This window comes from Mobula birostris, chromosome 13, assembly GCF_030028105.1.
Source record: "Mobula birostris isolate sMobBir1 chromosome 13, sMobBir1.hap1, whole genome shotgun sequence".
NCBI lineage: Eukaryota > Metazoa > Chordata > Chondrichthyes > Myliobatiformes > Myliobatidae > Mobula > Mobula birostris.
The window spans coordinates 103,687,559-103,708,587 of NC_092382.1; the positions used below are offsets into that span (position 1 = coordinate 103,687,559).

The 21,029-nt window shown below is 45.6% G+C and overlaps 1 protein-coding gene across 2 annotated transcripts in view; it reads right to left on the reverse strand.

Moving 5' to 3' along the window:
* LOC140207250 (killer cell lectin-like receptor subfamily B member 1B allele C) overlaps positions 1-21,029 on the reverse strand; it is a 119,574-nt gene that overhangs the window by 58,586 nt on the left and 39,959 nt on the right. Inside the window, exons 4-5 of one of the 2 annotated variants that reach the window (XM_072275694.1) lie at positions 19,265-19,309; positions 14,670-14,789 (exon numbers count right to left, since the gene is read on the reverse strand). In XM_072275694.1, the coding sequence (XP_072131795.1) occupies positions 14,670-14,789; positions 19,265-19,309 (165 nt within the window). Of the gene's footprint in view, positions 1-14,669; positions 14,790-19,264; positions 19,310-21,029 lie in introns of those variants that run through there. The other variant, XM_072275693.1, reaches the window with a different exon arrangement.

Sequence of the window (21,029 nt, forward strand, 5' to 3'; positions counted from 1 at the left end):
GACCTTTCCCCTTATGAAACCCCGTATGAGGAGGAGGATGCAATACCCCAGTAAGAAGTGTTAATCTAGAAGATTAACAAGGAGGGAATAGTGGAAGAAAATATCAAGGCCTTGCATTATATTATGCATTGGGGGGTTAATGATTTTTTTTTAAATGTGCATTCGAAGTCCACAATTGTTGATCTGTAACTAATGTACTCTGTGTGACTGAAATGTGCCTCGCAACTGAGATATAAAAATAACTGCATCTGTACTTCTTTTTTCTGAGAATTTTCATATGTCTGAGGTTGAGTCAGTTGGACTGATATATTTTTTGAGAACTAACACTTAAGTAAAATGTGTTGCTGCTCAAGAACATATTTTTGCTACTTCGCTATTCTGTAGCATTCTCTGAAAATGCTCGACAAATGTTCAAATAAGGAATTATCTGGTCATACAATATCCTGAGCACGTGACCTTTACTTCAGTAAACAAAAATCCAACTAAGTGTCTCTTGTCACGAACCAGTGATGTATAAATATGACTGAGTTTCCTTGTTTGAGGGAGCTCCAGGATCCCGCTTTTCGGTTCTAGGTTCCCCATGATATAATGTGACAAATAGAGACATTTCTACAGCACTCTCCCTCCGGGTCTGAGTATTCATTTTCCCCGAAAATTTCAGAACTTAGTATCTCATCTGCCATTTATTTGCCCACTCTCCAGAACTGACCATGTCCCTCTGTAACTTTTCCGTTTCTTCAACACTTCCTGCTCCTCCACCTACCTTGGAATCATCCGTAAAACAGGCACACCCCCGAAGATTATTACCACCACACACATGTAGCCATATAACCATATATCAAATACAGCACGGAAAGAGGCCATATCGGCCCTTCTAGTCCGTATCGAATACTTACTTTCATCTAGTCCCACCAACATGCACTCAGCCGATAACACTCCATTTCTTTCCTGTCCATATACCTATCCAATTCGAAATGACAATATCGAACCTGCCTCTACAACTTGTACGGCAAGCTCGTTCCACGCAGCCACCACCCTCTGAGTAAAGAAGTCCCCCCCTCGTGTTACCCGTAAACTTTTGCTCCATAACTCTGAACTCATGTTCTCTTGCTTGATTCTCCCCTACTCCCCTACACAACCCTTGTATTGAGACATTACATGAACTTTTAACATCATTTATTTTCACCCCCGCTCCACTATCTGGTCTGGCACTCTGGTTCCCATCCCCCTGCAAATCTAGTTTAAACCATCCCCAACAGCAGTAACAAACCTCCGTGCAAGGATATTGGTCTCCTTGTAGTTCAGGTGTAACCCGTCTCTCTTGTACAGATCCCACCTACCCCAGAAGAGGTCCCAATGATACTGAACTCTGAAACTCTGCCTCCTGCACTAGTACCTCAGCCACGTGTTAATCCGCCACAGCATCCTATTCTTTCCTTCACTGTCACGTGGCACATGTAGCAATCCTGAGATTAACACCCTTCAGGTCCCGCATTTTAACTTCCTACCACGCTCTCTATACTCACTCTTCAGGACCTTCTCTCTCTTTCTTCCTACGTCATTGGTACCGATGTGTACCATGACATGTTCGCCCTCCCACTTTAGAATGCTGTGCACGCGATCAGAGACATCCCTGACCCTGGCACCCGGGAGGCAGCAAACTATCCGGGAGTTTCTGTCACGACTACAGAACCTCCTGTCTGTACCATTATCTATCGTGTGCTCTATCACTACCGCTCCCTTCTTTTTCCACCCTCCCTCCTGCACTGCAGAAATAGAGTCAGTGCCAGAGATCCGGCTGCCACAGCTTGTCCCAGGTAAGTCTTCCCCCGCAACAGTATTCAACTCGGTGTACATGTTGTAGGAATTTCATCTTATTCCGCTCTACGGTCCCTCCATTTAGATTACTTTTCCATTCGACTTGGGCCGGTTCCTGTCTCATACCACTGTAATTCCCTTTGTTCTACTGAAATATTCATACACTTGGCAGCAGCTTCTCCTTTTCAAATTTGAAACTGAACTCAATCGCCTCAGGTTCATTACACAGCACCCAATCCAAAACAGCTGATCCTGGTGGGCTCATGCAAAAGTTGCACCAAATATCCATCCCTTGGGCATTCTATAAGCTCCCTATCCTGAGATCCAGTACCTTCTTGACTTTCCCAATCCACTTTCATATTAAAATCCCCCATACTTATCTTGACAATGTCCTTCTGACACGCTTTTTGTATTTCCAGCTGTAACTTGTAGTCCACATCCCTGCTGTTTTTTGAAGGCCTGTGAATAACTGCTATTAGTGTCTTTTTACCCTTGCCATTTCTTAACTTCACAAAGAAGTTGAGAAGCAGGACCTCAAAGGTAGTAATCTGGGGATTACTGTCTGTGCCACCTGACAGTCAGCATAGGAATAGAATGACGTGGAGGATAAATGAGTGGCTGAGGGATTGGAGCAGGGGACAGGGAGTTAGACTTCTGGATAACTGGAACCTCTTCTGAAACAGGTTGGACATGTACAAAAACGAGGGGTTGCACTTGAATCCGAGAGGACCAATCTCCTGTCGGAAAGGTTTGCTAAGTTACTGGGGAGAGTTTGAACTGGAACTGCGGAGGGTTGAGAACCAAACTGAAGTGACGGAGGAAAGAGAGATTGGCTCACAAACAGAGAAAGCTTAGAGACAGTGCGAAAGGGAGGATAGGCAGATGATAGAGAAAGAACTCGGTCTGGTCGATGGCTTGAGATGTATCTAAATTAACGCGAGAAGCGCAGGAGTATAGAGCATGGATCAGCACTTGGAGCTACGATATTGTGGCAATGACAGAGACTTGGATGGTGCAGGGGCAGAAACGGTTACTTCAGGTGCCAGGCTGTAGATGTTTGAGGAAGAACAGGGAACGAGGCAAAAGGGGTGGGTGGTGGCACTGTTGATCAGAGATAGTGTAACGGCTGCAGAAAAGGAGGAAGTCATTGAAGGGTTGTCTACGGAATCTCTGTGAGTGGAAGTTAGGAATAGGAAGGGATCAATAACTATAAAGGGTGTTTTTATATACCACCCAATATTAACAGGGACATCGAGGAGCAGATACGGAGACAGATCTGGAACAGAGTAATAATAGCAGGGTTGTTGTGGTAGGAGATTTTAATAACCCAAAATAATGATTGGCATATCCCTGGAGTGAAGGGTTTAGATGAGGTAGAGTTTGTTAGGTGTGTTCAGGAGGGTTTGTTGACATAATATGTAGGTAGGCCCACAATTGCAGAGGCTGTACTTTATCTGATATTGGGAAATGAACCTGGCCAGGTGTCAGGTCTCTCAGTGGGAGAGCACTTCCGAGATAGTGATTACAATTCTATCTCCTTTATCACAATATTGTAGAGGGATAGGAACAGACAAATTTGGGAAACGTTTAAATAGAGTAAGGGGAAATATGAGGCTTTTAAGCAGGAATTTGGAAGACAAATCGGAAACAGGTGTTCTCGGGGATACGTACGGAGGAAATGTGGCAAATGTTCAGGGGATAATTGTTTGTAGTTCTGAATGGGTAAGTTCCAATGAGACATGGATTGACTGGTAAGGTACAAGTTCCGTGGTGTACAAAGACTGCTGTAAATCTACTCAAGAAGAAAAGAGGAGCTTATGAAAGGTTCAAAAAACTTTCCAATTGCTTTTCTTTTTAATTTAAATAATCTCTTTGAGGAACTGGAGGGATGAGTTAGCAAATTTGCTGATGACACAATGGTTAGGGGTGTTATGGATAGCGTAAAGGTCTGTCAGAGGTTACTGCGGGATATTGATCGAATGCAAATCTGGACTGAGAAATGGCAGATGGAGTTCAAACCAGATAAGTGTGAGCTGGCTCATTTTGGTGGGTCAAATATGATGGCAGACTGTATCATTAATGGCAAGACTCTTGGCAGTGCGGAGGATCAGAGGGATCTTGAGGTCCGAGTCTATAGGACACTCAAAACTGCCTGGCAGGTTGACTCTGTGGTTAAGACCTACCATACGGTGCATTGGTCTTCATCATTAGTGGCATTGGGTTTAGGAGCCGAGAGGTAATGTTGCAGCTATGTAGGGCCTCGGTCTACCGTACTTGGAGTACTGTGCTCAGTTCTCGTTGCCTCACTACAGGAAGGATGTGGAAACCATCGGAAGGATGCAGAGATTTACAAGGCTGTTGTCTGGACTGGGGAGCATGCCTTATGAGAATAGGTAGAGTGAAGTTGGTCTTTTCTCCTTGGAGCGACGGAGGACGAGGGTTGACCTGATATCGTGCGGATAGTCAGAAGCTTTTCCACAGGGATGAAATGCTCAGCACGACAGGACACAGTTTAGAAGTGTTTGGAAACAGGTACCGAGGAGATGTCAGAGGTAAGCTTGTTTTTAATGCAGAGTGTGGTGTGTGCGTGGAATGGTCTCCCGGCGGCGGTAGTGGAAATGAAGGATAGATCTGGTCCTAGGGTTGAGTTTCTTAACTGGAAGGAGGCCAAATTTGAAGAAATGAGAAAGTATCTAAAAAACATGGATTGGGACAGATTGTTCTCTGGCAAGGATGTGATCGGTAGGTGGGAAGCCTTCAAAGGAGAAATTTTGAGAGTGCAGAATTTGTATGTTCCTTTCAGGATTAAAGGCAAAATGAACAGGAATAAAGCAACTTGGTTCTCAAGGGATATTGCAGCTCTGATAAAGAAGAAGAGGGAGTTGTATGACATGTATACGAAGCAGGGAGCAAATAAGGTGCTTGAGGAGTATAAGAAGTGCAAGAAAATACTTAAGAAAGAAATCAGGAGGGCTAGAAGAAGACATGAGATTGCCTTGGCATTAAAAACTGAAGGATAATCCAAAGAGCTTTTACAGGTATAGTAAGAGCAAAAGGATTGTAAGGGGTAAAATTGGTCCTCTTGAAGATCAGAGTGGTCGGCTATGTGCGGAACCAAAGGAAATGGGGGAGATCTTAAACAGTTTTATTTATTTTATTTATTTATTTTTTTTTTTTGCGTCTGTATTTACTAAGGATACTGGCATGAAGTCTATGGAATTAAGGGAAACAAGTAGTGAGATCATGGAAACTGTACGGATCGAAAAGGAGGAGGTCTTTGCCGTGTTGAGGAAAATTAAAGTGGTTAAATCCCCGGGACCTGACAGGGTGTTCCCTCGGACCCTGAAGGAGACTAGTGTTGAAATTGCAGGGGCCCTGGCAGAAATATTTAAAACGTCGCTGTCGACAGGTGAGGTGCCGGAGGATTGGAGAGTGGTTCATGTTGTTCCGTTGTTTAAAAAAGGATCAAAAAGTAATCCGGGAAATTATAGGCCGGTCAGTTTAACGTCTGTAGTAGGTAGGATATTGGAGGGAGTATTAAGATGCAGAATCTACAAGCGTTTGGATAGACAGGGACTTATTAGGGAGAGTCAACATGGCTTTCTGCGTGGTAGGTCATGTTAGACCAATCTATTGGAGATTTTCGAGGGGGTTACCAGGAAAGTGGATGAAGGGAAGGCAGTGGATATTGTCTACATGGACTTCAGTAAGGCCTTTGACAACGTCTCGCATGGGAGGTTAGTTAGGAAAATTCAGTCGCTAGGTATACATGGAGAAGTGGTAAATTGGATTAGATGTTGGCTCAATGGAAGAAACCACAGAGTGGTAGTAGAGAATTGCTTCTCTGAGTGGAGCCTGTGACTAGTGGTGTGCCACAGGGATCAGTGCTGGGTCCATTGTTATTTGTCATCTATATCAATGATCTGGATGATAATGTGGTAAATTGGATCAGCAAGTTTGCTGGTGATACAAAGATTGGAGGTGTAGTAGACAGTGAAGAAGGTTTTCAGAGCCTGCAAAGGGACTTGGACAGGCTGTAAAAATGGGCTGAAAATGGCAGATGGAGTTGAATACAGAGAAGTGTGAGGTATTACATGTTGGAAGGACAAACCAAGGTAGAACATACAGGGTTAATGATAAGGCACTGAGGAGTGCGGTGGAACAGAGGGACCTGGGATACAGATACAAAATTCCCTAAAACTGGCGTCACAGGCAGATAGGGTCGTAAGGAGAGCTGTTGGTACATGGGCTTTTATTAGTCAAAGTATTGAGTATCAGAGCAGGAATGTTATGATGAGGCTGTATAAGGCACTGGTGAGGCCAAATCTGGAGTATTGTAAACAACAGGAATTCTGCAGATGCTGAAAATTCAAGCAACACACATCAAAGTTGCTAGTGAACGCAGCAGGCCAGGCAGCATCTCTAGGAAGAGGTGCAGTCGACGTTTCAGGCCGAGACCCTTCGTCAGGTCGAAGGGTCTCGGTCTGAAACATCGACTGCACCTCTTCCTAGAGATGCTGCCTAGGCTGCTGCGTTCACCAGCAACTTTGATGTGTGTTCTCTGGAGTATTGTGTTCAGTTTTGGTCACCAAATTACCGGAAGAGTATAAATAAAGTTGAAAGAGTGCAGAGAAGGTTTGCAAGGATGCTGCCGGGACTTGAGAAACTCAATTAGAGAGAAAGGTTGAATAGGAAAGGACTTTATTCCCTGGAGCGTAGAAGAAAGAGGGGAGATTTGATAGAGGTATATAAAATTATGATGGGTATTGATAGAGTGAATGCAAGCAGTATTTTTCCACTGAGGCAAGGGGAGAAAAAAAAAACAGAGGACATGGGTTAAGGGTGAGGGGGGGAAAGTTTAAAGGGAACATTAGCGGGGACTTCTTCACACAGAGAGTGGTGGGAGTATGGAATGAGCTGCCAGATGAGGTGGTAAATGCGGGTTCTTTAATAACATTTAAGAATAAATTGGACAGATACAAGGATGGGAGGTGTATGGAGGGATATGGTCCGTGTGCAGGTCAGTGGGACTAGACAGAAAACGGACCGGCATATCCAAGAAGGGCCAAAAGGCCTGTTTCTGTGCTGTAGTTTCTATGGTTCTATGGTTCTAAAAGGAGGAAGCTTAAGAATGAAGTTTGGAGAGACAGAGAAAATTAGTGAGAAGGCCTTGGCGGGCAGGATTAAGGAAGCGGTCCCAACACAGAACAGCGGTGGAGCACCACTAGTCGCCGGCCGCTGACCAGGAAACCCCTCCCTTTATTCCCACTCTTTTCCTCCTGCCAGTCAGCCAATCTGCTCTCTTACCAGTAACACCATGGGTCCCTGTCTTGTTAAGCGGCCTCATGTGCGGCACACCATCAGAAGACTCTTTAGATTCTGGACTAGTTCCTGAGGATTGGAGGGTGGCTAATGTAACGCCCTCTTTTTAAAAAAAGGAGGGAGAGAGAAACCGGGGAATTATAGACCGGTTAACCTAACATCGGTGGTGGGGAAAATGCTAGAGTCAGTTGTCAAAGATGTGATAACAGCACATATTGCAAACGGTGAAATCATCGGATTAAGTCAGCATAAATTTATAAACGGAAAATCATGTCTGACGAATGTCATAGAATTTTTTGAGGATGTAACTAGTAGAGTAGATAGAGGAGAACTAGTGACTGTGGCGTATTTGGATTTGCGCATGCTTTTGACAAGGTCCCACAAAGGAGATTAGTGGGTAAACTTAAGCACACGGTATTGGGCGTATGGTATTGATGGAGATAGAGTATTGGTTGGCAGATTGGAAGCAAAGAGTGGGAATAAACGGGACTTTTCAGAATGGCGGGCAGTGAGTAGTGGGGAACCGCAAGGCTCAGTGCTGGGACCCCAGTTGCTTACAATATGTATTAATGATTTAGACGAGAGAATTAAATGCAGAATCTCCAAGTTTGCGGATGACACGAAGCTGGGCGGCAGTGTTAGCTGTGAGGAGGATAGTAACAGGATGCAAGGTGACTTGGATAGGTTAGGTGAGTGGGAACATTCATGGCAGATGCGATTTAATGTGGATAAATGTGAATTATCTACTTTGGAGACAAAAACAGGAAAGCAGTTCATTATCTGAATGGTGGCCGATTAGGAAAAAGGGAGGAGCAACGAGACCTGAGTGTCATTATATACCAATCATTGAAAGTGGGTGTGCAGGTCTCAACAGGCTGTGAAAAAGGCGAATGGTATCCTGGCATTCATAGCTAGAGGATTTGAGTACAGGAGCAGGGAGGTACTTCTGAGTTTGTGCAAGGCCTTGGGAAGGCAACACCTGGAGTATTGTGTGAAGTTTTGGTCCCCTAATCTGAGGAAATACATCCTTACCATAGAGAGAGTACAAAGAAGGTTGACCAGATTGATTCCTGGGATGGCAGGACTTTCATATGATGAAACACTGTATCGACTGGTCTAATACTCACTGGAATTTAAAAGATTGAGGTGGGATCTTATTGAAACGTATAAAATTCTAAAGGGATTGGACAGGCTAGATGCAGGAAAATTGTTCCCGATGTTGGTCAAGTCCAGAATGAGGCGTCGCAGTTTAAGAATAAAGGGGAATCCTTTTCTGACCGATATGAGGGAAAATTTCTTCACAGAGAGAGTGTGAATCTGCTGATTTCTCTGTCACAAGAAACAGTTGAGGCCAGTTGTTTAGCTATATTTAGGAGGAAGTTAGATATGGCCATTCTGGCTAAAGGGATCACGGGGTATGGAGAAAAGCCAGGTACAGGGTTCTGAGTTGGATGATTAGCCATGATTGTACTGAATGGCGATGCAGGCTCGAAGGGACGAATGGCCTACTCCTGCACCTATTTTCTATGTTTCCATGTTTCTAGCGCTAGGTAATGTTAGAGATCGAGATGATTATAAGGCAAATAGGAAGGAGCTTAAGAGGGAAATTAGGAGACACAGAAGGGGCCATGAGAAGGCCTTGGCGGGCAGGATTAAGGAACCCACCAGGACATTCTTCAAATATGTGAAGAGCAAGATGATTCGACGTGAAAGAGCATGGCCTGTCAACTGTGACAGTGGGAATGCGTGTATGGAACCGGAGGAAATAGCAGAGGTACTTAATGAATACTTTACTTCAGTATTCACTGTGGAAAAGAATCTTGGTTGCTGTAGTAATGACTTGAGGCAGACTGAAAAGCTTGAGCATGGAGATATTAAGAAAGAGGATGTGCTGGAGCTTTTGGAAAGCATCAAGTTGGATAAATCGCCGGGACGGGATGAGATAGGAGCATAGAAACAGAAAACCAACAGCACAATACAGGTCCCTAAAGTTTTGCCGAACATGTCCCTACCGTAGAAATTACCAGGCTTACCCATACTAGACAGCCCATTCCACGCACTCACCACTCTCTGAGTAAAAAACATGCCCCTGACATTTCCTCTGTAGCTACTCCCCAGCACCCTAAACCTGTGTCCCCTTGTGGCAACCATTTCAGCCCTGGGGAAAAGCCTCTGACTATCCAGACGATCAATGCTTCTCATCACCTTATACATCTCTGTCAGGTCAACTGTCATCCTCCGTCGCTCCAAGGAGAAAAGGCCGAGTTCACTCAACCTATTCTCGTAAGGCATGCTCCCCAATCCAGGCAACATCCTTGTAAATCTCCTCTGCACCCCTTCTGTGGTTTCTATATCCTTCCTGTAGTGAGATGACCAGAAATGAGCCCAGTACTCCAAGTGGGGTCTGACCAGAGTCCTATATAGCTAGAACATTATCTCTCGGCTCCTAAATTCAATTCCACGATTGTTGAAGACCAATACACCGTACGCCTCCTTAACCACAGAGTTAACCTGAGCAGCTGCTTTGAATGCCCGATGGACTCGGACCCCAAGATCTCTTTGATCCTCCACACAGCCAAGACTCTTACAAACAATGCTATATCCTGCCGTGATGTTTGACCTGCCAAAATAAACCATCACACACTAATGTGGGGTAAACTCCATCTGCCACTTTTCAGCCCAGTTTGGCATCCTATCAATGTCCCGTTGTAACCTCTGACAGCAATCTACACTATCCTCAACACCTCCAACCTTTGTGTCATCAACAAACCTACTAACTCACCCATCCACTTCCTCATCCAGGTCATGTATAAAAATCACGAAGAGTAAGACAATAGACAATAGACAATAGATAATAGGTGCAAGAGTCCGCCATTCATCCCATCGTGCTAGCACCTACATTCTTTCTGATCATGGCTAATCTGTCAGGATCTGTAAGGATCCCAGAACAGATCCATGAGGCACTTCACTGGTTACCGACCTTGATGCAGAATATGACCCGTCTACAACCACTCTTTGCCTCCTGTGGGCAAGCCCGTTCTGGATACACAAACCGATATCCCCTTGGATCCATCGCTGATCGGGTTGTACACCGTTATTTAAACGGCCCTGCAAATTGAATTTGTACATATGCCTGCTAAATGGAGGTTTACGTATATATTGGTAATAGTGGACATGGTTTTTCAGATGGGAGGAGGGCTATCCAACTGGGAAGAATGATGTAATAACTGTGGTGAACATATTTATGAAAGACATTATACCTAGGTTTGGAATTCCCCTAGGGTAAATAGCGACAGGGGAACCCGTTTTACAAATAAATTAGCACAGGGACTGAAGGAAGACTTGGGGTTCTATTAGAAATTGCATATCTGCTACCAGCCTCAGCCCTCAGGTATGGTGGAAAGAGGAAACGGTGAAATAAAAGCGACTTTGACAAATTATTGTCAGCAAAACGGTCTCGGACGGCAAGAGGCAATGCCCTTAGTAATGTACGCGATGTGAAATCAGAAGGATAGAAATACAGGACTTACCCCTCATTAAATATTGATGGGGCTGCCTATGACAGCAGGAACTGAGCCTCCCATGACAACAGAAAAAAGTAGTGCTAATATACAATGATAGGAAAACACTAAAATACGCACAAGCATTGTGTCAGGGGGCAGGGAAATTATATGAGAGGGTCCAGTTAACCCAGGCACCTTTAACTGAAGGTAACATGCATCCATTAAGCCGGTAGACAGAATAAATGAGAGATCGGTAAATAAAGACTCTTTCTCTCCCAGGCGGATGATGACCCATACAGCCGTTAAGGTGAAGAAGAGACCTGACTGAACACATGTCAGCAGGCGTCGGTTGCACCACGACAAGGACGAAATAAAATACCGAACAGGTCAAATCTTCCCAGAGAGAGAGAGAGAGGAACGGCTCTGAGAACCAAGAACAAAGTGTTAGTGAGAGACCGGAACATAAATTTATTTTAACCTGCACCGCATGTTATATACATGGTGACAGATTATTAACAAAATATATGCTCAATAGAGGACTCATATGAAGGAAGTAGTGGCGATAATCATATTGGGGGTGGGATTGATTGATTACCTAACAACGTGGGAAGCAAATACAAAGAAACAGGAAAGTGGAGAAGAAGTATTAGCCTAAGAAGGAGGGGTCTGTGCGTTACTAGGGAACTAATGTTGCACCTGTATCCCCGATGCCTCTGAAAATATAACTGATCAGCACATAAAAGTGAAGATAGAGGACATTAGAAAGATAGAGAAACTGTTCAAGAATTTTGCTTCGGGAAAAAAGTGGTGGGAGATAAAAAAGTGTTATTTTTTTCTGGCTGGCGAGGCTGGGTAACGCATGGAATAGTTTCAGTGGCGATGATATGTGTTTAGGGTGCTGTGTATGTACTGCATTGCAATTCTGCTGTTATCATTTAATGAAAGGAGCCTTGTCTGGCCCTCAAAAGGTCCCTATGGTACCCCAAAGGATGAAAGGACAGCAGGGAACATTGGTGGGGTGCGGAGCTGTACCCAGGGAAGGAGAGTCTCTTCCCCTTCTGAACTCCCTGATGAGGAGGAGGTTGCAATACCCCAGTAAGGAGTGTTAATCTAGAAGACTTCGGACAGTTCCTCTCTCATGCCACTGTAATTTCATTTGTTCCTCTGAAATATTGACACACCTGACACCAAATTCTGCTTTTCAAATTTGAAACTGAACTTAATCGCCTCAGGTTCATTACACAGCACCCAGTCTAAAACAGTTGATCCTCTGATGGGCTTATGGACAAGTTGATCCAAAAAGCCATCCCGTGGGCATTCTATAAACAGTCTCTCCTGTGATCCAGTACCTCCCTGACTTCCCCACTTTAATATTGAAATCCCTCATGAATATCCTGACAATTCTCTTCCACACGCTTTCTTTCTATTACTAGCTGTAACGTGGAGTCCACATCCCGGCTGCTGTTTGGAGGCCCGTATATAACTGCTATTAGTGTCTTTTTAACCTTGCCGTTTCTTAACTTCACAAAGAAGTTGAGAAACAGGACCTCAAAGGTAGTAATGCCGGGATTACTCCCTGCGCCACGTGACAGTGAGTATAGGAATAAAATGAGGTGGAGGATAACTGAGTGACTGAGGGATTGGAGCTGGGGGCAGTGATTTATACTTCCGGATCACTGGAACTTCTTCTGGGGCAGGTGTTAACTGCACAAAAATGAAGGGTTGCACTTGAATCCGAGGGGGCCCAATATTCTGCGGAACGGTTTGCTAAGACTATTGGGGAGAGTTTAAACTGGAATTGCTGGAGGTTGAGAACCAAACTGAAGTGATGCAGGAAACAAAGGTTTGCTCACAAACAGAGAAAACATGGGGAAAGTGCTAAATGGAGGATAGGCAGATGATAGAGAAGGGACGCACTCTGACCAATGGGTTGAGATGTGTCAAAATTAACGCGAGGTGCATTGTGAATAAAGCGGAGGAGATTAGAGCATGGATCAGAACTTGTAACTACGATGTTGTGGCCATTGCAGAGAGTTGGATGGTGCAGGAGCAGGAATGGCTACTTCAGGTGCCAGGTTGTATATGTTTCAGGAAGGACAGGGAGCGAGGCAAAATAGATCAGTGCGTGGCACTGTTGATCAGAGATAGGGTAACGGCTGCAGATTAGGAGGAAGTCATGGAGGGGTTGTCTACGGAATCTGTGTGAGTGGAAGTTAGGAATAGGAAGGGATCAATAACTCTAATGGGTGTTTTTTTTTTTATCTACCACCCAATATTAACAGGGACATCGAGGAGAAGATACGGAGACGGATTCTGGAAAGGAGCAATAATAGCAGGGTTGTTGTGGTAGGAGATTTGAATTGCCCAAAACAATGATTGACATATCCCTGGAGTGAGGGGTTTAGATGGGGTACGATTTGTTAGGTGTGTTCAGTAGTGTTTCTTGACATAATATGTACATAGGCCTACAATAGGAGAGGCTGTACTTTATCTGATATTGGGAAATTAACCTGGCCAGGTGTCAGGTCTCTCAGTGGGAGAGCATTTCCGAGATAGTGATCACAATTCTATCTCCTTTACCACAGCATTGGAGAGGGATAGGAACAGACAAATTTGGGAAATGTTTAATTAGAGTAAGAGAAATATGAGGCTTTCAGGCAGGAATTTTGAAGATAAGTTGGAAACAGGTGATCTCGGGGAAACGTACGGAAGAAAGTTGGCAAATGTTCAGGGCATATTTGTGTGGGGTTCTGAGTACGTACGTTCCAATGAGACATGGAAAGAATGGTGAGGTACTAGTTCCGTGGTGTACAAAGGCTGTTGTAAATCTAGTCAAGAAGAAAAGAGGAGCTTACGAAAGGTTCAAAAAACTTTGTAATATTTTTATAAATGACCACCAGGTGGAAGTGGAGGGATGAGTTAGCAAATTTGCTGTTGACACAAAGGTTGGAGATGTTATGGATAGCGTGGAGGTCTGTCAGAGGTTACTGTGGGATATTGATCGGATGCAAAACTGGACTGAGAAATGGCAGATGGAGTTCAAAGCAGGTAAGTGTGAGGTGGCTAATTTCGGTAGGTCAAATATGATGGCAGAATATATCATTAATACCATATATGGTATACCGCTCTGCGAGATGGCGTGCGACGATGGGAGGAATGGTTGACTGGACGTCGGTGGTGTAGTGAAGAGTGAAGGCAGTTTTCTCTTGCCGTGGTGTCTCGATTAGCGGGGACGAGCGCCGAGCAGAAGCATATGCAACTAAGTTTGAGCTATCGTATTTCAGGAAGACAAACAACAGCGCTGAACTTACATAGTGAACGGGAGGATACCTAGGAAATGTCATAGAACGGAGGGACCCAGGGGTACAGTTACATTCTTTCCTGAAAGTGGAGTCGCAGGTAAACAGGGACACTGGGGAGTGTAGGAAAGCAAATGGACCCAGGGCTAGACGTGCACGGTCCCCTGAGTGTGAAGTCACGGATAGACAAGGTGATGGAGAATCTGACCTGCTGCCCTTTATCAGTCAGGGCAGTGAGTACAGGAGTAGGCAGTTCACGTTTCAGTGAACATGACTCAGTGAGGCCACACTTGGAGTACGGTGTTCCGTTTCCGTCCTCCTTCTCTGAAGATGATGCCACTGAGCTGCAGAGAGTGCTAAGGAGATTTACCAGGATATTGCCGGGACCTAGGTGACTGAATTATGAAGATGTCAGGTAGGTTAGAGCTGACCTTAAAAAAAGTTGTATAAAACCACAGGGGACATGGGGCACGGACTAGGTGAATGCGCAGAGTCACTTTTCTCTAGGTTTGGAGAATCGAGAACCAGAACGCTCAGGGATAAGATGATAGCAAAGGTGATGTAACTGGAGACCAGAGTTACAACGTTTTCCATTTTACCCAGATGGCCGTCCGTCTATGGAACGAACTGCCAGAGAAGGCGGACGATGCAGATGCATTGGAATTTGAACACTTGTGCGCATAGCACGTGACTCCTTTACAGTGACGTCATTAATGTGAACTCTGACCTGCTTGTGGAGTCACTGACAGTTCGGCGGGTCCCGAGGCAATGGGAGGATCGTCATACTCATGGACGAGATCTTCCTCTTTCCGAAAGTTCAGCACTGAGTACGTTGAGCTCGGACCGTCTGGGAGAAAAAGCGGGAAAATGTGAGAGAGTGTGCGGAGCGGGAGAAGGGTGGTAAAATGGGAGAGAATGTGGGAACGAAAACGGGAAGAGAAAGGGGAGAGGGGTGGCGGCGTGAGAAGAGGGAACGATGTTATGAGTGAAGGGCGAGTGGGATGTGCGAGAGTGATAGCGAAAGAGTAGGAAAGTGAGGGGAGAAAACACTGGGAGAGAGAGAGGAGGAGGAGATTTGTTCCTTTTTCACAAATGGGATATATTGCAGTTTTATGGGGATTAACAGATTTTGGGGAATTTCGTCTTCCATTGTGTTTATTAGTTTCGTGGCTGCTTGCAACAGGAAGAGCGGTACGGTAACATAGTGGTTTACAGTCACTTCCCGCTACTGACTGCAAGGAGTATGTTCCTCTTAACCGTGAACGGCTAGTTTTCGACCTAGTGCTCCCGTTTTCTCTCACAGTGCACAGACGTACCGGTTGATAGGTTAATTGCTGATTATAAATTTTATAGTGATTCGGCCAGGATTATAGTCAGGTAATTAGCAGGCAGCGGCGCCCGAAGCATCGTAAGTGCCTAATCCGCATTGTTTTTCAATAAATAAGTAAATCTAAATAACATTTTTTTAATGAACCTCAAGGTTGAATATAGTTTGCATGTACAAGCGGGTCGTCCAGTGTTTGTGATGGGTCTGATGAACTGGATGAAAATGGAGATGGGCGGTTGTTAAAATTGCTGACGACACAAAGATTGGTAGGGTTGTGGAAAGTGTAGAACATCGCTGATGGATTCAGTGGGATGTGGATCATTTGCAGATCGGTGGAGAAATGGCAGACCGAATTTAATCCGGGTAAGAGGGAGGCTTTGAGCTCCGGGAAGTCAAATGCAGAGGGACAGGACACAGTTAAATCCAGGACCGTTTCCTGCCGACATAGAAGGGGATCATGGGTTGGACGCGCAAGTCTGTAGAGATTAACCACTTGACATTAGACGGGCATTTGAAAAACGTTCCTCTCATGGGAACTTCATTTACATGATTGCGATTTCTGTAATTCACAGCGAACTGTGAATTTGGGATTTTTTTGTTAAGATTTGGCTTAAGCGGGCAGCGATTGCTTCTTGGAATTCTGCAACTGGTGATGATACGCACGACTTCTGATGTCTGTGGCAATGACTTGGATGGAAATCTCAGTAGGTCTTTGTGCCTTAGTATGTCTTGCCTCGTAGAGTTAGTAAATTGGTTTTATATTGTCACACATAGAACACAGACCAACCCTTATAGCACAGGAGAGGATTATAATGTTCCGAATGCATTCCCTGTGATATTAGACATTTCATCTTTGAGGAAAAGGCAACGTCTGCCGAGGCCGCCGATGTGTCTTATGATCTTATGAACTGCCGTCAGATTTCCCCTCATCTCCCTCCACTCCATAGGAAGCAACCGAATTGTCCAATCCCTCAAATCAGCGAGACCAGGCAGCATCCTGTTAAACCTCTCCGGACGCTGCTCAAGGGCTTGACATCCTTCCGATAATAGGGTGAGTAGAACTCTATACAATAAGCCTGCTTCAGCCTAACTAGAGATTTTTATAAAATTGCAATATGATCTCCAGAATTTTGAACTCATTGCCCTAAATAATAGTATAATGGCAAGCATGATATCCGCATTCTTCACCACCCTATCAGAAAACATGTCCATGAACAATGATACTGGACCCCAAGATCCGTCTGCCAGCCAACAATGTTTAGGATCTTGGCTGTAGTACTGTGATATCTCTTTGCATTTGACCTACCAAGGTGCAAATTTTTCCGTTTCTCCGGGTTAAACTCCATCTGCCATTTCTCCAACCCATATCCGAAACTGATCAGTATCCCGCGGAACTCTTTACAGCTCTTCTGCACAATCCACTATACTACCTATCTCCGTATCATCTGTAACCGTACCAACCACCCATCTACACTGTCATCCAGATAAATTATATACATCGCAGACAGGACAGATCCCAGAAAATTCCATAGGTACAGGTCACTTCATTGGAGTAGAACAAGGTGAAACAATAACAGAATGCAGAAACGTGTCACAATTACAGGGAAAATACAGTGCAAGCAGGCAAAGGCCACGAGGAGGTATATTGCGCGGTCAAGTTTACATCTTATCATAGTAGCGGATCACAGTGGTGTAGAAGCTGTCTCTGAGCCCGGTCAGACATGCTCTCCCATCTTCCCTCCGATGGGAAGGTGCAGAAGAGAGAATGTTCGGGGTGGGTGGAGTTGTTTTTTGATGATGCTGGCTGCTTTACCGAGGCAGCAGGATGTGCAGGAAGAGTTCATGGTGGTTAGGCTGGTGTAAAGCCAGTGATGTTGTGGGGATGGAACTAGACTCTCTGATGGTGGTGTCTGAAAAGAGGATGCTGTCTAAGTTGCATGCCATCTTGGTCAATGCCTCCCATCCACGACATAATGTACTGGGTGGGCACAGGAGTACATTCAGCCAGAAACTCATTCCACCGAGATGCAACACAGAGCGTCATAGGAAGTCATTCCTGCCTGTGGCCATCAAACTTTACAACTCCTCCCTTGGAGGGTCAGACACCCTGAGCCAATAGGATGGTCCTGGATTTATTTCATAATTTACTGGCATAATTTACATGCTACTATTTAACTATTTATGGTTCTATTACTATTTATTATTTATGGAGCAAATGCAACAAAAAACAATTTCCCCCGGGATCAATAAAGTAACACTATAACTATGACTATGAAACTCTGCGGGGGTCGGAAGCTGGGGAGAATAGAAGCGAGAAGTGGGAAGCAAATGACAGGTGTTTTTTTTTTCCTTTTTTTTGCGGAAGATTGGTCAGGACGGGGTTGTAGTTGCAATATACAGAGATTTTAATAAGTTCTCAGATGGTATACCGCTCTGGGAGATGGTGTGCGACGCTGGGAGGGATGGTTGACTGAATATACAATTGGTTCGGCGATAGGAGAAAAGGTCTAAGGTTGTAGCTCGTTTCTCAGACTGAAAGCCCGTCACGAGCGCTGTTCACCGGGGGGTCGGATGTGGGACCAGTGTTTTTGTTTTTCAACTATATCGACCATTTACAGCAGAATATATAAGATGCGGTTGACAAGCCTGCAGGCAACACTAACATCGGTGGTGTGGTGAAAAGTGAAGGCAGTTTTCCCTGACAGTGGGATCTCGATTAGCCGGGGACGAGCGCCATGCAGGAACATATGCAACTAGTTTTGAGCTATCGTGTTTGAGGAAGACAAATAACAGCGCAGAACTTACACGGTGAACGGGAAGAAACCTGGGAAATGTTATAGAACAGAGGGACCCAGGGGTACACGTACAGGGTTCACTGTAAGTGGAGTCACAGGTAGACAGGGCCCCTGGGGAATGTTGTTGAACAGACGGTCCCAGGGGTACAGGGACAAGGTTCCCTGAATGTGGTGTCTCAGGTCGGCAGGGACCCTGGGGAGTGTTGTAGAACAGTGGGATACAGGGGTACGGGGACACTGTTCCCTGAAAGTGGAGTCACATGTGGACTGAGACACTGAGGTGTGTTGTAGAACAGAGGGTCCCTGGGGTACAGGGACACGGTTCCCTGAAAGTGGAGTCACAGGTAGTCAGGGTCCCTGGGGAGTGTTGTGAAACAGAGGGACCCAGGTGTACAGGGACACGGTTCCCTGAAAGAGGAGTTTCAGGTACGCAGGGACACTGGGGAGTGCTGTGGAACAGAGGGACCCAGGGGTACAGGGACACTGTTCTCTGAAAGTGGAGTCACAGGTAGACAGGGACACTGGGGAGTGGTGCAGAGCAAAGGGACCCAGAGTGTGAAGTCACAGATAGACAGGGCGGTGGAGAAGGCGTCTGAAGCCCTCCCCTCCATCAGTCAGGGCAATGAGTACAGGAGTAAGGAGGTCACGTTGCTTTGAACATGACTCAGTGAGGCCACACTTGGAGTACAATGTTCCATTTCCGTCCTCCTTGTCTGGAGAAGATGCCACTGAGCTGCAGAGAGTGCGGAGGAGATTTACGAGGATATTGCCGGGACCTTGGTGACTGAATTATGAAGATAAGTCAGGTAGGTTGGCATTTCATACCATGGAGCGCAGAGCTGACTTTACAGACTTGTATAAAACCACAGGGGACATGGGGCACAGACTAGGTGAACGTGCAGAGTCACTTTTCTCTCGGTTTGGAGAACCGAGAACCAGAGCGCTCAGGGATAACATGATAGCAGAAGGTGATAAAACTGGGGACTTGAGTGACAACTTTGTTTTTCCACTCAGACAGCGGCCCGTCTACGGAGGGAGCTGGCAGGGGAGGTGATTGCAGCAGATTCATAGAAACTTGAATACTTGTGCGCATGACACGTGACTCCTTCAGTGTGACGTCGCTAATGTGAACTCTGACCTGCCTGTGCAGTCACTGACAGACCGGCGGGTCCCGAGCGATGAGAGGATCTTCATACTCACCGTCTTTCCCGAAGTTCAGCGCTGTGTATGTGGATGTCTCGCCGTCTGAAAGAGAAAGAGAGAGAATGTAAGACGAGGAGAAATAAAAGGAATATTATTCTGCACTATCAGTTGATGATGCATCTGAATATGGGACAGTAAAACAGACTGTGCTTAAAGCTTATGAACTGGTTCCAGGAGCCTACTGCAGTTGTACAAGGCTTTGGTGAGACCACACCTGGAGTATTGTATGCAGTTTTGGTCCCCTAATCTGAGGAAAGACATCCTTGCCATAGAGGGAGTACAGAGAAGGTTCACTAGATTGATTTCTGGGATGGCAGGACTTTCATATGAAGAAAGAATGGATGAACTGGGCTTGTACTCGTTGGAATTTCGAAGATTGAGGGGGGATCTGATTGAAACGTATAAGATCCTAAAGGCATTGGACAGGCTAGATGCAGGAAGATTGTTCCCGATGTTGGGGAAGTCCAGAACGAGGGGTCACAGTTTGAGGATAGAGGGGAAGCCTTTTAGGACCGAGATTAGGAAAAACTTCTTCACACAGAGAGTGGTGAATCTGTGGAATTCTCTGCCACAGGAAACAGTTGAGGCCAGTTCATTGGCTATATTTAAGAGGGAGTTAGATATGGCCCTTGTGTCTACGGGGATCAGGGGGTATGGAGGGAAGGCTGGGGCGGGGTTCTGAGTTGGATGATCAGCCATCATCATAATAAATGGCGGTGCAGGCTCGAAGGGCCGAATGGCCTACTTCTGCACCTATTTTCTATGTTTCTATGTTTCTATGTAACACATGACATCGAAACCTGGCAGAATCCCGTTAAGCTTCTCCGGAGGTTATCCAAGGCCTTGGCGTCCTTCCAATAATGGGGTGACCAGAACTGTATACAGTACGCCTGATTCAGCTTAACTAGAGATCTTTATAAATTTCTGGCATAACTTACTGACTTTTGAATTCAGTAACCCGACTAATAATGGCAAGCAGGAGGCAAGGTTAGCAGAGCTGGGACTTTTCTCTTTGGAGCATAGAAGGATGAGAGATGGCTTGGTAGCAAGTCCATTATCAAGGTCCCAGATGGTAGATCGGTCTGGAAGAGGGAAGAGAGGGACGCAGGGAGATATAGAGAAGGAGTAGAGCGGTGAACCTGGAAGGAGACGGGAAAGTAGGCTGAGTAGAAGACAGAATGGGGAGGGAGATGCTAGATGGCGTGACACCCAGGGAGAGTTGACGTGCTGATTTGACTTGGGAGGACTGATCGGGCACTGGTAGTAGATGTCCCGTACAAAGGCTTGAACAAGGTTATTAACAAGGGCTCAGACGGTAGCCTGCTCGGGAGGATGATGTCGAGCCCAAGGAGATCTGTCTGACTAATTTGCTTGTGGAAAACTGATGAGGTCTCGATGGTAGAAAGATTTTAATCGCTTTGATAGAGACGTTGGGACGGATGGCAGACTGGATATACAATTGCCTTGGCAATAGTGGCAAATATTTAGCGTTGAAGTTCGATTCTCAGATAGGAACCCACGCGTTTACGTGTTCACCGTGGGCGGGGCGTGGTCTGTGGAGGGATCTGTCATGTTTGTCAACTATATGCCAGGCAGGATGTTGGAATGCTCCTCTTGCAGGATGTGGGATGTCAGGGAGCCCTCCGGTGTCCCGGTGTCCCTGACAACGATACCAGCAAGAAGTGCATCCAGCTGCAGCTTCTAACAAACCGCGTTTGGGAACTGGAGCAGGAGCTAGATGACCTCCGGATCACTCGGGAGA